The sequence below is a fragment of the Fonsecaea nubica genome, assembly GCF_001646965.1.
Source record: "Fonsecaea nubica strain CBS 269.64 chromosome Unknown Scaff200, whole genome shotgun sequence".
Taxonomy (NCBI): Eukaryota; Fungi; Ascomycota; class Eurotiomycetes; order Chaetothyriales; family Herpotrichiellaceae; genus Fonsecaea; species Fonsecaea nubica.
Genome location: NW_019173873.1, coordinates 1 through 10820, shown reverse-complemented (window position 1 = coordinate 10820; position 10820 = coordinate 1). Strand labels below are relative to the sequence as shown.

The following is a 10820-nucleotide window of genomic DNA, read 5'->3' as shown; positions in this document are numbered from 1 at the left end:
CCCCATCTTGTCCGCTCGCACCTTCGACCAGGTCGCCTTTCTCTAATATGCCCGAAAAAAGAGCACAGTTGACCACCCGATCAAAGACTCTCGAGCGGTCTGATTCAAGGCAAATCTTTGTGTTGTTTGAGAGCTAGAGAATGCCAACCTAGTTAGGTAGACGGCCCCAAAATCTCACCTGCTCGGACCACACCAGACCAGGCCAGACCAGATCAGAAGATCGAGTGGACCACAGCCTTGACGTAATCCATGGCACCCTTCTTCTTCTTCTCCTCCTGCAGCTCGGCGATACTTTCCCTGCGCTGTTCTTCCGAGACACCTGGCCCACTAATGAGATCGGCCTGGCCCTCGCGCATGCCCGTGTAGATGTCAATGTCCTTGATTTTGATGTACAGCGGGCGATGCTCCTTTTGCATGAACCAAGACCAGATCTTCCAGCCTAGGTAGAGGACGACGAGGAACGGACCCGCGAGGTAGTCCTGGAAGAAGATGGTCGGGTCGAGATTGGGTCCTCCGACCGGGTAGAGGGCCACGTAGAATTGGGCGGCCAAGCACACAAAATTCATGACGGCGCAGACATAGGAGCCGTAGATACCGAAGGCAGCTTTGAACGGGAGTTCGTCGACGCTGTGTCCCTGAAGTTTCCTGCGAGAGTGCCACTTTTAGCTCGCGGAGCTCCATCACGAAGAGTTTGCAATGACTTACCATGCAGCCCGGAAGCGAATGTGCGCGACTGCGATGCTGCCGAAGATGAAGAACGAAGAGAGACCAGACAGAGCCAGAAGCCAGTTGAAAACGTTCCCACCTCCATTCTTGTCCAGATTGAGGAACGCCAAACACCCAAACAGGAGTTGGAGGATGGTCACGACAACAGGTCGGCCCTTCTTGTCGACATAGGCAAAGAGCTTGGGACCCATACCTGTGCCAACGGGTCAGCAATGATTGGATTGACCTCTACATCATGTATCTTACCGTGTTGAGCCAATGCTTGAAAGGTTCGGGTAGAGGCAAATGTGCACGAGTTGGCGACACTCATCACCGAAATCAAAATCATGGCATTGAATATCGACGGAAGCGCTTTGATGCCCGCCAGTTCGATAGCAATCACAAACGGGGAATGTCGACTTTCGGCGCCGGCCCCGCTGTAGAGCGGACTGTCTGCTGGCACAATAAGGCCGACTAGGAAGAGATTGATGACATAAAAGATACAGATACGCCACACAACTTGTCTCGTAGCCTTGGGGATTTCTCTCCTAGGGTTTTGGGCCTCGGCAGCAGCCAGACCAGTGAGTTCGGTGCCGCCAAAAGCAAACGAGGCCGTGACAAAGACAGTGCAGAAGCCGTGGAAACCATTAAGGAAACCAGCCCATGGGTGGTGCCTAAAACGAGGTAGCCCTGTCAGTATGTGGGTGGTAAGGAGCCTTGGACATGACCTTACCAATATCTGGCTCCGATATAACCTCGATGATCGGTGGGTACGCCACCACAATCGATTATGATACCTAGGATCATGAATCCGACGCATGCAATAACCTTCATTGCGCTGAGGACAAACTCGACCTAATCTGGTGAGCAGCGGACACTGATGACCGCACAGGTGGTCACTTACTTCCCCATAGCCCTTCACACCAAAGTATTGAATGACAGTAAGAGCAAAAAGCAAGGGGATGATCCAGGCGGTATCATTGACGTTCTCTACATCCGTCCAAAAATGGATGATCTTGCCAGGTGTCAGTGGTGATCTATGGTGGCCAGGAACATTCTCACGTTGCAAGCTGCTGAAATCTCAAAAGGAAGCACCGTGAGCCAGCCAATGCCGTATTGCCAACCGCAGGCAAATCCCCACGAAGGGTCAATGAATCTGCAAATGTACATGGTGAATGCTCCATTGATGGGATACATGACGGCCAACTCGGCAAGCGCTTGCATCATGAGGTATCTAAACAAGGTCAGTTAGGACATTCTCGTGGCAGAGAGGGAAGTTGATGAACTGTACATCATGCCTCCTGTCGTGAAAGTGTTAGACTAGCACATATCATTTGCATTGTTTGACACTCACCAATGATCATAAAGCCGATGAGCACAGCACCAGGGCCGCCAGTCTGGAAAGCGCTACCACTTCCGATGAAGAGACCTGCACCAATAGCGCCACCACTGAGATCATAATCAGTAAATCCATTGGTACCAGCGAACACCAAGAAGGAGTTGATCCATGACAGGAAGTCAATGGTCGACAACAAGGCGGGACCATAGAAGGAGGATTCCCTAGGTAAAACAGGCTTACATAGCAATCATCTGCATATGTCTCCCTCTCAGATTCCGGTGCAGCTTGCCTTGGTCGGTCTCGACAATGGCTACATCGTGGGCATCGACGCTGAATTGGCGCCCACGCAAGTGGTCAGCCAAGCTAGCCGGGTCAACTGCATCGGACTTCGCTCGCTTCTCAGGGTCCTGCAGGGTCAGGCTCTCTCGACGTTCGCTCATCTTGGGATTTGGATTGCTGGCACTGGAAGGTAAGAATCAAACAGAAAGAATGGAAAGGACAAGCCCAGCCATGAGGGCTGGGCCGACCAAGATAAAGAACGACAAGCATGGAAGCTTGTGGGCAGATAAGCACATCAAGCTCTACCTCCTTTTAGCGATTCCTAGATAGGCGTTCGCGACAGGCGAATGGGCGAAGACTTTAGGTTGCTGAACCTGGTCAAGGCAAGAAACTTAGCCTGGGTTCTCGAAGTCACCCCGATCTTTCGTTGGCGAGATTGCTGTCCAAGTGATTGGACATATGCGGCCTCAAATAAATGGCCCTTCTAGAAGGCCATGTGTGACTGGGTGCTATCTGGCGAGAGTGGTATCAGATACCAGGGTGATTGCTTGTAGTTGCGAGATATGGTTAACACCCTCCGACGCCCCGCTAATGTCGATACGGAAGGTCCCGTCCATCCGACGAGGTTGTCGTGCCGCCGCCACGACGCGGCTCGCACACGAATGCAACATTGATGATTCTCCCGCAGATAAACGCGTCGACTTGCCGTATCTCAAGAGCAGAGGGTGCCATGTGAGGCTCATGTAAGCTCATAGCGGTAGAACTCGTCAGCAGATGTACCGGTCGCCGAGGAAATTTGGGTAAGGCTGAGCAGAGGTTGAGCACTTGTACTGATAGGTGTCTGACGCTCGTAACAAGGGGCATGGCCGTGATCCTAAAAGTAGCAGATAAGGCAGGCAGCTAACGGAATAGGGTGATTGGTGTTGATTATTTGCTGCATCTTGCCAAAGCAGTGAGCAATCTACAAGAACTGACGAGTCAAGAAGGATGGAAAGCTGGTAATCTGAAGAAAGGAGAGCTCAAGTGATGAGATTATCATAGAAGCCCCTCCCGGCATTTTATACCATATCATTGAGCGGGTATGACTTTTGGGTTTATGATATAAGCATAAAGGAGCAAGGAGGAAACAGTGATGGTAAGGTTAAATAAAGTACGACCAGACCAAATAAGCTTAATCGTAAACCACTGTAGCTTTGTTAAGGTTGAAAGTTACGTACTATGGATAAAGTAGCAAGAGGAGCTCTCGGCGCCCCAGTTTATTTCCTTGATCCCTTGGCTGCAGGCGACAGCAATGACAAACTCGACGTTGTTGCTCGCTGACTTCCAACCACAGCACATTGAGTCAATTACCTGCACGACCCGCATTTCATAACGGGCTGAACTTTGAGCGGTTTCTCTTTACTACGACCTGAGGCTCCGAGTTATTCTCCTTCCCCTTCATCCATCTCCACTCGAATCGTCATAATGGACCCCAGGGGTCTCACGTTGCGGAAGAAGCGTAAAGACCGCCCGACTATCAGCGCACCTCAAAATGCCTCTGGTCCTGGTATTGGCAGACCAGGGCCTCCGCAGAACAAATCTGGCAATACCCTGACTGTGCCGCGAGAACGCAACGCTCCAACCGAGACCTCTGACCTCGTCAAACGACGTTATTCGACAAGATATAATCAACTCCCTGACTTCAGCAACCTCGGGGCTCCCGCTGTCCCCGCACTACCAGGAGCTGGTACCCTGAAGCGTCGCTCTGGAGGCGGTTCTCCACGCCGACCTGGAGCAGGATCAACCTCACGTCCTCTTGTCGTCGATAACGATATCCTCCGAGATCCAAACCTTCAACACGAACGTTATGTCACAGATCTCCTTGCAAATGCCTCAGAACAAGATATTCAGGAATATCAGAGCAATCTGCAGCGGCTCAAGCATCGCAACTCTCAAGAGCTGAAGCAGAGCGTCTACCAGAACAGAACACAATTCATCAAGATCAGTAAAGAGGCGGAAAAGTTGAAGGCCGAGATGGGTATTCTTCAGGGCCTTATGACCGAGCTGACTGGCACTCTGGGAACGGGAAATGGGGGAACCGCAAGCACACCCATCTCACCCGAGCTGAATGGGGGTTCACTATCCAGAAGAAATACAAACAGGACGTCGGTAGCGAATTTGGAGCACATGTGGAACATTCAACTACAATCACTGTGGAAGAATATCGAGAAATCTCAAAAGTTTTTACCAGCCACTCCTGGCCGGCATATCATTGCGGAGACGGGTGCTTGGATTGAGCTGGACTCGGCTACTTGGAAACCAAAACGGCCCGTTCATATTGTGCTTCTGAACGACCATCTTCTTGTTGCTTCGAAGAAACGTAAGCGGGTAGATCCCAATGCACCTCAACAGGGACCCGCCCCAACGAAATTGGTGGCTGAAGAATGCTGGCCACTCCAGGACATTGAGATCATCGACATGGCTGCTAGCGTAGCGAATACCGGGGCCACAACACCAGCTGAGGAAAAGGCCATTGCCTCTGCACTGGCAATCAGATCTGGTGGACGATCGCTCACCTACCGACACGAGAAACGTGACGAAAAGGCCAAAGGCAGTCTATTGATGGCTCTCAGAAAGGCATCCGAGGACGTTCGGAAAGCTGCCAAAACGCAGGAGGAGCAAAGCAACCCACTCCAGTCCGAAAGCCTCAACTACTTTGCAACCCGCGATCCAGCATCGGCGAAGAACACCGAAATCATCGAAAGCATCAACTCCTCCAAGGACAAGCCCGACATCCTCATAGAAGTTGACGGCCGACAACAGAATTTCCGCTGGGTTGAGGGACAAATAGACGATTTGGACATTGAAATTTCCCTACAACGCTTCGATGAAGCTGTCGAAAAGGTCGAAAAGTTACGGAAGATTGCCAAGAGCTTGAAGGGCAATTCGGTCGCACAAGAGCTCATCAGCGTCAAGGTTGATGAGCGCGCCGGCAAGCTTGCCACTGTGCTCAGCCGGGAACTGATTGAGACTCCATCTTTCATGGAAGCCACGAAACGCAAGGTCGGCTATCTCATCCGCCTCGGATTTGAGGACCGTGCAAGAGAAGCCTACCTCAACGCTCGGAGCGAGACCCTCGTCAAAAGAGCGCGGCAATGCGTTTTCGAGGGTGATCTGCACCGCTATGTCTTTTCCATCTCCTACGTTTACTTTACTATCGTGAAGAACACTGTGCTTATATATCAAGCGGCCTTTTCACCGTTGACCATCAGCGCTTGCGTCAAATGGGCCGACACACATTTGGAGACATTCAATACCTTGCTAGTCAGGCAGTTGAGTGCAATTGAGAAGCAAGGAAAGTTGTGGAGAGAATGTATGGACGTGGTGTGGCAGCACGAGCGGGAGATGTTGGGCAATTCTGGCCTGGATTTTAGAGAGGTTATTGGACGCGAGCTGGAGGTCAGGGATCTGCCTAGCACTGCAAAGCCAGGTGGAAACACTTCTGCCGGGACGAAGCAGGGGAGCCGGTCAAAGTCACGGACCAGAGGTGCGACGTGAAGAAATTACATGTTGAGCGGAGAAGGCAAATATATTGGTACTCCTTTCAAATCTACACAATGGTATATGCAAAATTGCACAACTGACTCCCGGCGCTTTTCGCTCATGCTGGAATGGAAAATTTTCTTCCGCATTGCCCCATGTCGCACGGTCGCAAGCTTTGATGTTGACACGCAGGAGTACTGCGATGATGATACATGGTGTACAGATGATGAGTCCGTGCTTTCGATACTCGCCGAGTGGCGACTTGGGCTTGTCTGGGGAGCAGGACTCGGAAACTAGGGAGATATCGCAGGTGTGGTTTATTCGTTGATCTTTGCGAGAAGCCTTGATACCATTAGCACACGATTTGCGTCCCGTCCATAATGTGAATTGCACGTACTCGTGATCCCGGAACAGATGGAATTCCTCTTCTCCCACTTTCACCGGGCTTCCGCCATACTGAGGAATTAACACCTTGTCACCCTCCTGGACGCTCATTGCCATCCTCTTTCCATCCTTGTCGAATCCACCGGGTCCCACGGCGAGGACCTTTGCCTCGTTCAGCTCCTTGACGCTGCTTTCGGGGAGGTAGATGCCAGCAGCTGTTCTTGACTCGGCCTTGATTCGTTGGACGAGAACGCGGTCGAGAAGAGGGACGAGGGATCGGATGCTCTTGATTGCGGTAGTCTGCGCGAGGTGGTTTGTCAATCAACAATGGTCGCGAGGGAGAGCGGCGCAAACAGTGGCTTTTAGAAACATGTCCACAGGGAAGATAACTTACCATCTTGACTGAATTGGAGAGATCTGGTGCAGGTCTAAGATCGGACGGACTATGGTATGAGGAAGAGGTAGAATCACACAGAGGTCTGTAAATAGATGGATCACTTTTCAAAGAGGTCCTGGGGGACTTTTTCTCGAACCATCCGCTCGTTAGACTTTCCTCGGCGGAGCTCCGATAATGATTGGACAGGAAACGCCGCAAACTTTCCAAGCTCCATCGCAAAACAAGCAAACGCAACAAACATTCTGCGCGTGTTTCACTCCATCGTCAAATACCAGCCTTGCAACGCCCTCTTTCCCCCTCACTTTCGGTGCGCATCATCTGGGTCGACAAGATGATGGACTCGGACGAAGACGATATCTACCCGGAGCACGATGAGTCGAACGCCCAGAGGCACCAGAGTGAGGTGAAGATGGAGGATGGTGAGGATGGTGAAGAGGAGGGCGAGGAAGTTGAAGAGGAAGACGACGACGTATGAGATGCGCTTCCAAAGAGACGGCAAGGGGACTGACAATATCCAGGACGATGTTGACTTCATCATCGACGTCAAGGACGAGCCTAAACCAGAGCCAGGCTCAGGACAAAGTTCTCAGACGAAGCGGCTTCCTGGTCTAGCACAAACTGGCGCAGATATACGGAAATCGTCATCAACACCGACACCAGCAATGAAAGCAGGCACGCCCGCAGATATCAGAGGTGGATCCCAACCTCCCAACGATCGTCCTGGCACCGACTACCCAGCTCGACACACGTCCAAGATCGATCCGAACGGAAATCCGGTGCACCCAGCCACTGGCAAGCCGATCATGTCTACAGATTTCGATGTTGACTTTCCCTCGGAATCATCAAAGCCCTGGCGAAAGCCCGGTGCAGATATAACGGACTATTTCAACTATGGATTTGACGAGTTTACCTGGGCTTCTTACTGCCTGAAACAGCATCAGATGCCTAAAGAAGTGAAAGAGATCACACAACAAGCAGAACAGATGAAAGCGTTTGTGGAAGGTATCCCCGGAGGTGGCATGCCAGGGATGCCCGCCTTGCCAGGTGCGCCGGCAGCAGATATGTCACAAATGGCGATGCCCAACGAAGCGCAAATGCAGCAGATGTTCGCTGCAATGACGTCTCAAGGGCTGGATCCAACGACTATGGACCCTGCTCAGTTCATGCAGTTCATGGCAGGCGGAGGAGGGCCAATGATGGGACAGCCGCAACCGCCTACTGGTCCCTCTGCTCCGTTTGGAGGGGGCGGAGGTGGTGGTGGATTTGACCAAGGCGGAGGCGGTGGAGGTGGCTTTGGTGGCCGTGGAAGAGGAAAAGGTGGGAGGAGAAATTGGTAGAGACAGTTTCGTCATCCGGACTCGCCTGTGCATTATTGATCACAACCTGCTGTTCAATAAACAGGCGTCCAGGACCGGGGGCGGCTCATCTGAAAGATCTTGCTTGATCTTATACGGCTCGCCATAAAGTGGAGCGAGACACGATCATCTATGTACGAACAAGGAATCATCAAGTGTCAATGACAGTGAAGCCATTATTGGTCGTTTTTTTTTTCTTTGGCTGTTTGTGTTTGAACTCAGCCTTGCGCAGTTTCGAGGCTGCGCTAAGCGACAACCACCACCTCCTCTGCCTTCCTACTCGTAGAGCTGTTCACAACACCATGCCTGTAAACCCCAATGCAGCCAGGTAGACAAGGCATTCCCTCCTTCAAAGGCATCATCGACTACTTCTCCAGGGGATAAGCCGACCAGGCGCGCCGGTCGGCGATATGTTACACACAACCAACGCACCACCAGGTCACGGAAAACCCGCGAGGGAAAGACAATTGAGGCGTCCTGCCCCTAAGAATCCACGTCTCTCTTCTGCAACGCCTGAACTGCTTCATCTAGCCAAGGATAGCGGTCCGCTACACCCGCCCTCTCACGAGCCATGGTTGGACAAAACATGTGCGATGCTGCAGGTGTACTGCTACAGGGGGTCAAAACAGATCACGACCTTACCGTGAAGAGTAAATTTCCTTGTAATCAGCACTGCAGTTCAGGGATTCAAGAAGCGATAAATGTCCCACGATGTCAGCGCCTTTCAGTCTCCCCCTTCCCAAGTCTCACTCCCCTAGTAGGTACAAAGGAAAAAAGGTAAAAAGGCTCCAAGGAGGAGCAAGCAACAAGCGCTCATTTCTACAATCTTGTTTAATCAAGTCGAGACCTCGTTTTGCGTTCACGCCCCGTGGCCTTGGTATCAACGAGCCTTCTCATCAGACACAATGGCCGAGTCTATTACTGAGCAGCTGGACCACCTTCGCTCGCTGCTGTCCGAGCCCGAAGTCATCCTCCCATCATCAGAGCGGTACGACTCACGTACATCGACATGGGCGGCCCAGAAGAACCTGCATCCCCGCCTCGTCGTCCGACCGGGCTCAACACAGTCTCTGTCAAAGGTCCTGCAATACCTGTGGACTTCGGACCTGGACATGGCGGTTCGCAGTTCCGGGTATGGCTCGGCCTCGGCTAGGGACGTGCTCATTAGCATGGAGTCATTCGACGAGTTCAGTTGGGATCACGAAAAGAAGATCGTGACATTGGGCGCGGGACAGCTTTGGAGGGATTACTATGAAAAGATGGATCGAGTGGCTCCAGGATATCACGGTATATGACAACAACGTGGAATTGCCTTCCCCCCTTGTCCCTTGGAAAAGTACATGGTGAAGTGAATGAATCTCGGCTAACTGAACATTCCTGTCTCCCCTTGATGAGGAAAATAGTCGTCGCTGCACGTACACCAGCTCTAGGAATCGGGGGCAGCATCCTCTCGGGAGGCTTCTCCTGGCTGGCCCGCCAATACGGCAACACGTCGGACCCGGCCAATATGCTCGACGCCGAGGTCGTTAAGATGGACGGGACCGTCCTCTGGGCCTCGCAGGATCCCGACCTGCTGTGGGCCTTGCGCGGCGCCGGCGCGAGTTTCTGCGTCGTCACCAAGTTCAAACTGCGCGCCTACCCGTATCCCCAGGACATCTACGCCGGCCCGATCATCGTGCCGCGGCGCCAGCTCGCCCTCGTCGCCGGGGGTATTGCGTCCATGAACGCCCGCTCGGAGACTCTGGCACCCCAGGTCTCGATGGACCTGTATGTGGTGAAGAAAGAACAAGCGGCGCACATGGGCGCGACGGAAGATCTGCTGATCGCGCAAGCGTTCGACGCCCTGGGCCGTGAGCACGGACGGTCGGAAGAAGGATTCAAGTGGGCGCTTGATATTCCTGGGGCGATGGACATGACACGAGTCACCAATCTACACGGTGTCTCGCAGATGCACGGTAAGTTTGTAGCTCTCCGCGCCCGAAATCCATCTCATAAACGCCCAATCTCGCCCAACACCTTTCTCTGCGGCAGCCCAGATAAAAGAGAGGCGCAGCAGAAAGAGACACATGGCTGAGGGAGAAGTCACTCACTACATCCATGCTTTGTAAAAAAAAAAAAGGCTCCAAAGAAAAGAAGAAATACTAACATATCCAACCTCCAACGTGCCACCTGTTCAAGGGTGGCCGAGGGTTCGCTGATCAATAGAACAAACCACCGCTCTCAAAGGCCGATTCAAGACACTGTGGCAGCCCCTGATCGTGGAGACACTGAGCGAAGAAACGATCCTCGGCGCGATGCGCTGGTTCGACCACGTCGGCGCCGCCGGCGACAGCTCGATCGCCAATAGCGCACAACTCGTCTTCGAGTGTCTCTGCACGCGGGATTCGACGAGCGGGGCCGGGGCATCGGCCTGGCCGCGGCCGCTGGGGATGAAGAACACGATCATCTGCGCGGCGGGGTATGATGCAACAGCTGGTGCTGCTGCTGCTGCTGCTGCTGCTGCTGCTGCTGGGGGCAAAAGCTCAAAAGCCGAAGAAGAGAGTAATGGAGGCGGCGGCGGTGATGGTGACGACAACAGCGACAAACTTGCCACAGCGCGACAACTCCTCTTCGACGCCCCGCGCATCGTCTTCGACGGACACGGCGACCAGAGGATCCGCTACGCGCCAAACGCGCTGGAAGAGTACCATGACCTGAAAGATGTGAGTGACAATGCCAGACTCATCCCATCCCATCACATAGTTCCTACGCCCTCTCAACCTGATAAACACACACACACACACACACACACACACACACACACACACACACACACACACACATATCTCTCTCTTCTGAA

General features: G+C 52.8%; 5 protein-coding genes across 5 annotated transcripts; 3 read left to right on the top strand and 2 right to left on the bottom strand.

Annotated features, from left to right (window-relative positions):
• Positions 1 to 212: 212 nt before the first annotated feature.
• On the bottom strand, positions 213 to 2484 carry AYO20_11760 (hypothetical protein; the record flags this gene model as incomplete). The annotated part of the gene is made up of 9 exons (XM_022649973.1): positions 213 to 645; positions 706 to 919; positions 973 to 1379; positions 1439 to 1560; positions 1610 to 1720; positions 1768 to 1939; positions 1997 to 2006; positions 2060 to 2154; positions 2285 to 2484. The coding sequence occupies 9 exons, from the start codon at positions 2482 to 2484 to the stop codon at positions 213 to 215; spliced, it is 1764 nt and encodes a 587-aa protein (XP_022494056.1).
• Positions 2485 to 3787: 1303 nt separating this feature from the next.
• On the top strand, positions 3788 to 5860 carry AYO20_11759 (hypothetical protein; the record flags this gene model as incomplete). Its single annotated transcript, XM_022649972.1, has 1 exon — positions 3788 to 5860. One exon carries the CDS (start codon positions 3788 to 3790, stop codon positions 5858 to 5860), a length of 2073 nt encoding a protein of 690 aa, XP_022494055.1.
• Positions 5861 to 6162: 302 nt separating this feature from the next.
• AYO20_11758 (hypothetical protein) lies at positions 6163 to 6840 on the bottom strand (the record flags this gene model as incomplete). Its single annotated transcript, XM_022649971.1, has 4 exons — positions 6163 to 6187; positions 6243 to 6529; positions 6624 to 6672; positions 6728 to 6840. The coding sequence occupies 4 exons, from the start codon at positions 6838 to 6840 to the stop codon at positions 6163 to 6165; spliced, it is 474 nt and encodes a 157-aa protein (XP_022494054.1).
• A 117-nt stretch (positions 6841 to 6957) lies between these two features.
• Positions 6958 to 7963, top strand: AYO20_11757 (hypothetical protein; the record flags this gene model as incomplete). Its single annotated transcript, XM_022649970.1, has 2 exons — positions 6958 to 7095; positions 7145 to 7963. The coding sequence occupies 2 exons, from the start codon at positions 6958 to 6960 to the stop codon at positions 7961 to 7963; spliced, it is 957 nt and encodes a 318-aa protein (XP_022494053.1).
• Positions 7964 to 8886: 923 nt separating this feature from the next.
• On the top strand, positions 8887 to 10678 carry AYO20_11756 (hypothetical protein; the record flags this gene model as incomplete). Its single annotated transcript, XM_022649969.1, has 3 exons — positions 8887 to 9268; positions 9385 to 9936; positions 10416 to 10678. The coding sequence occupies 3 exons, from the start codon at positions 8887 to 8889 to the stop codon at positions 10676 to 10678; spliced, it is 1197 nt and encodes a 398-aa protein (XP_022494052.1).
• Between the last annotated feature and the right edge of the window lie 142 nt (positions 10679 to 10820).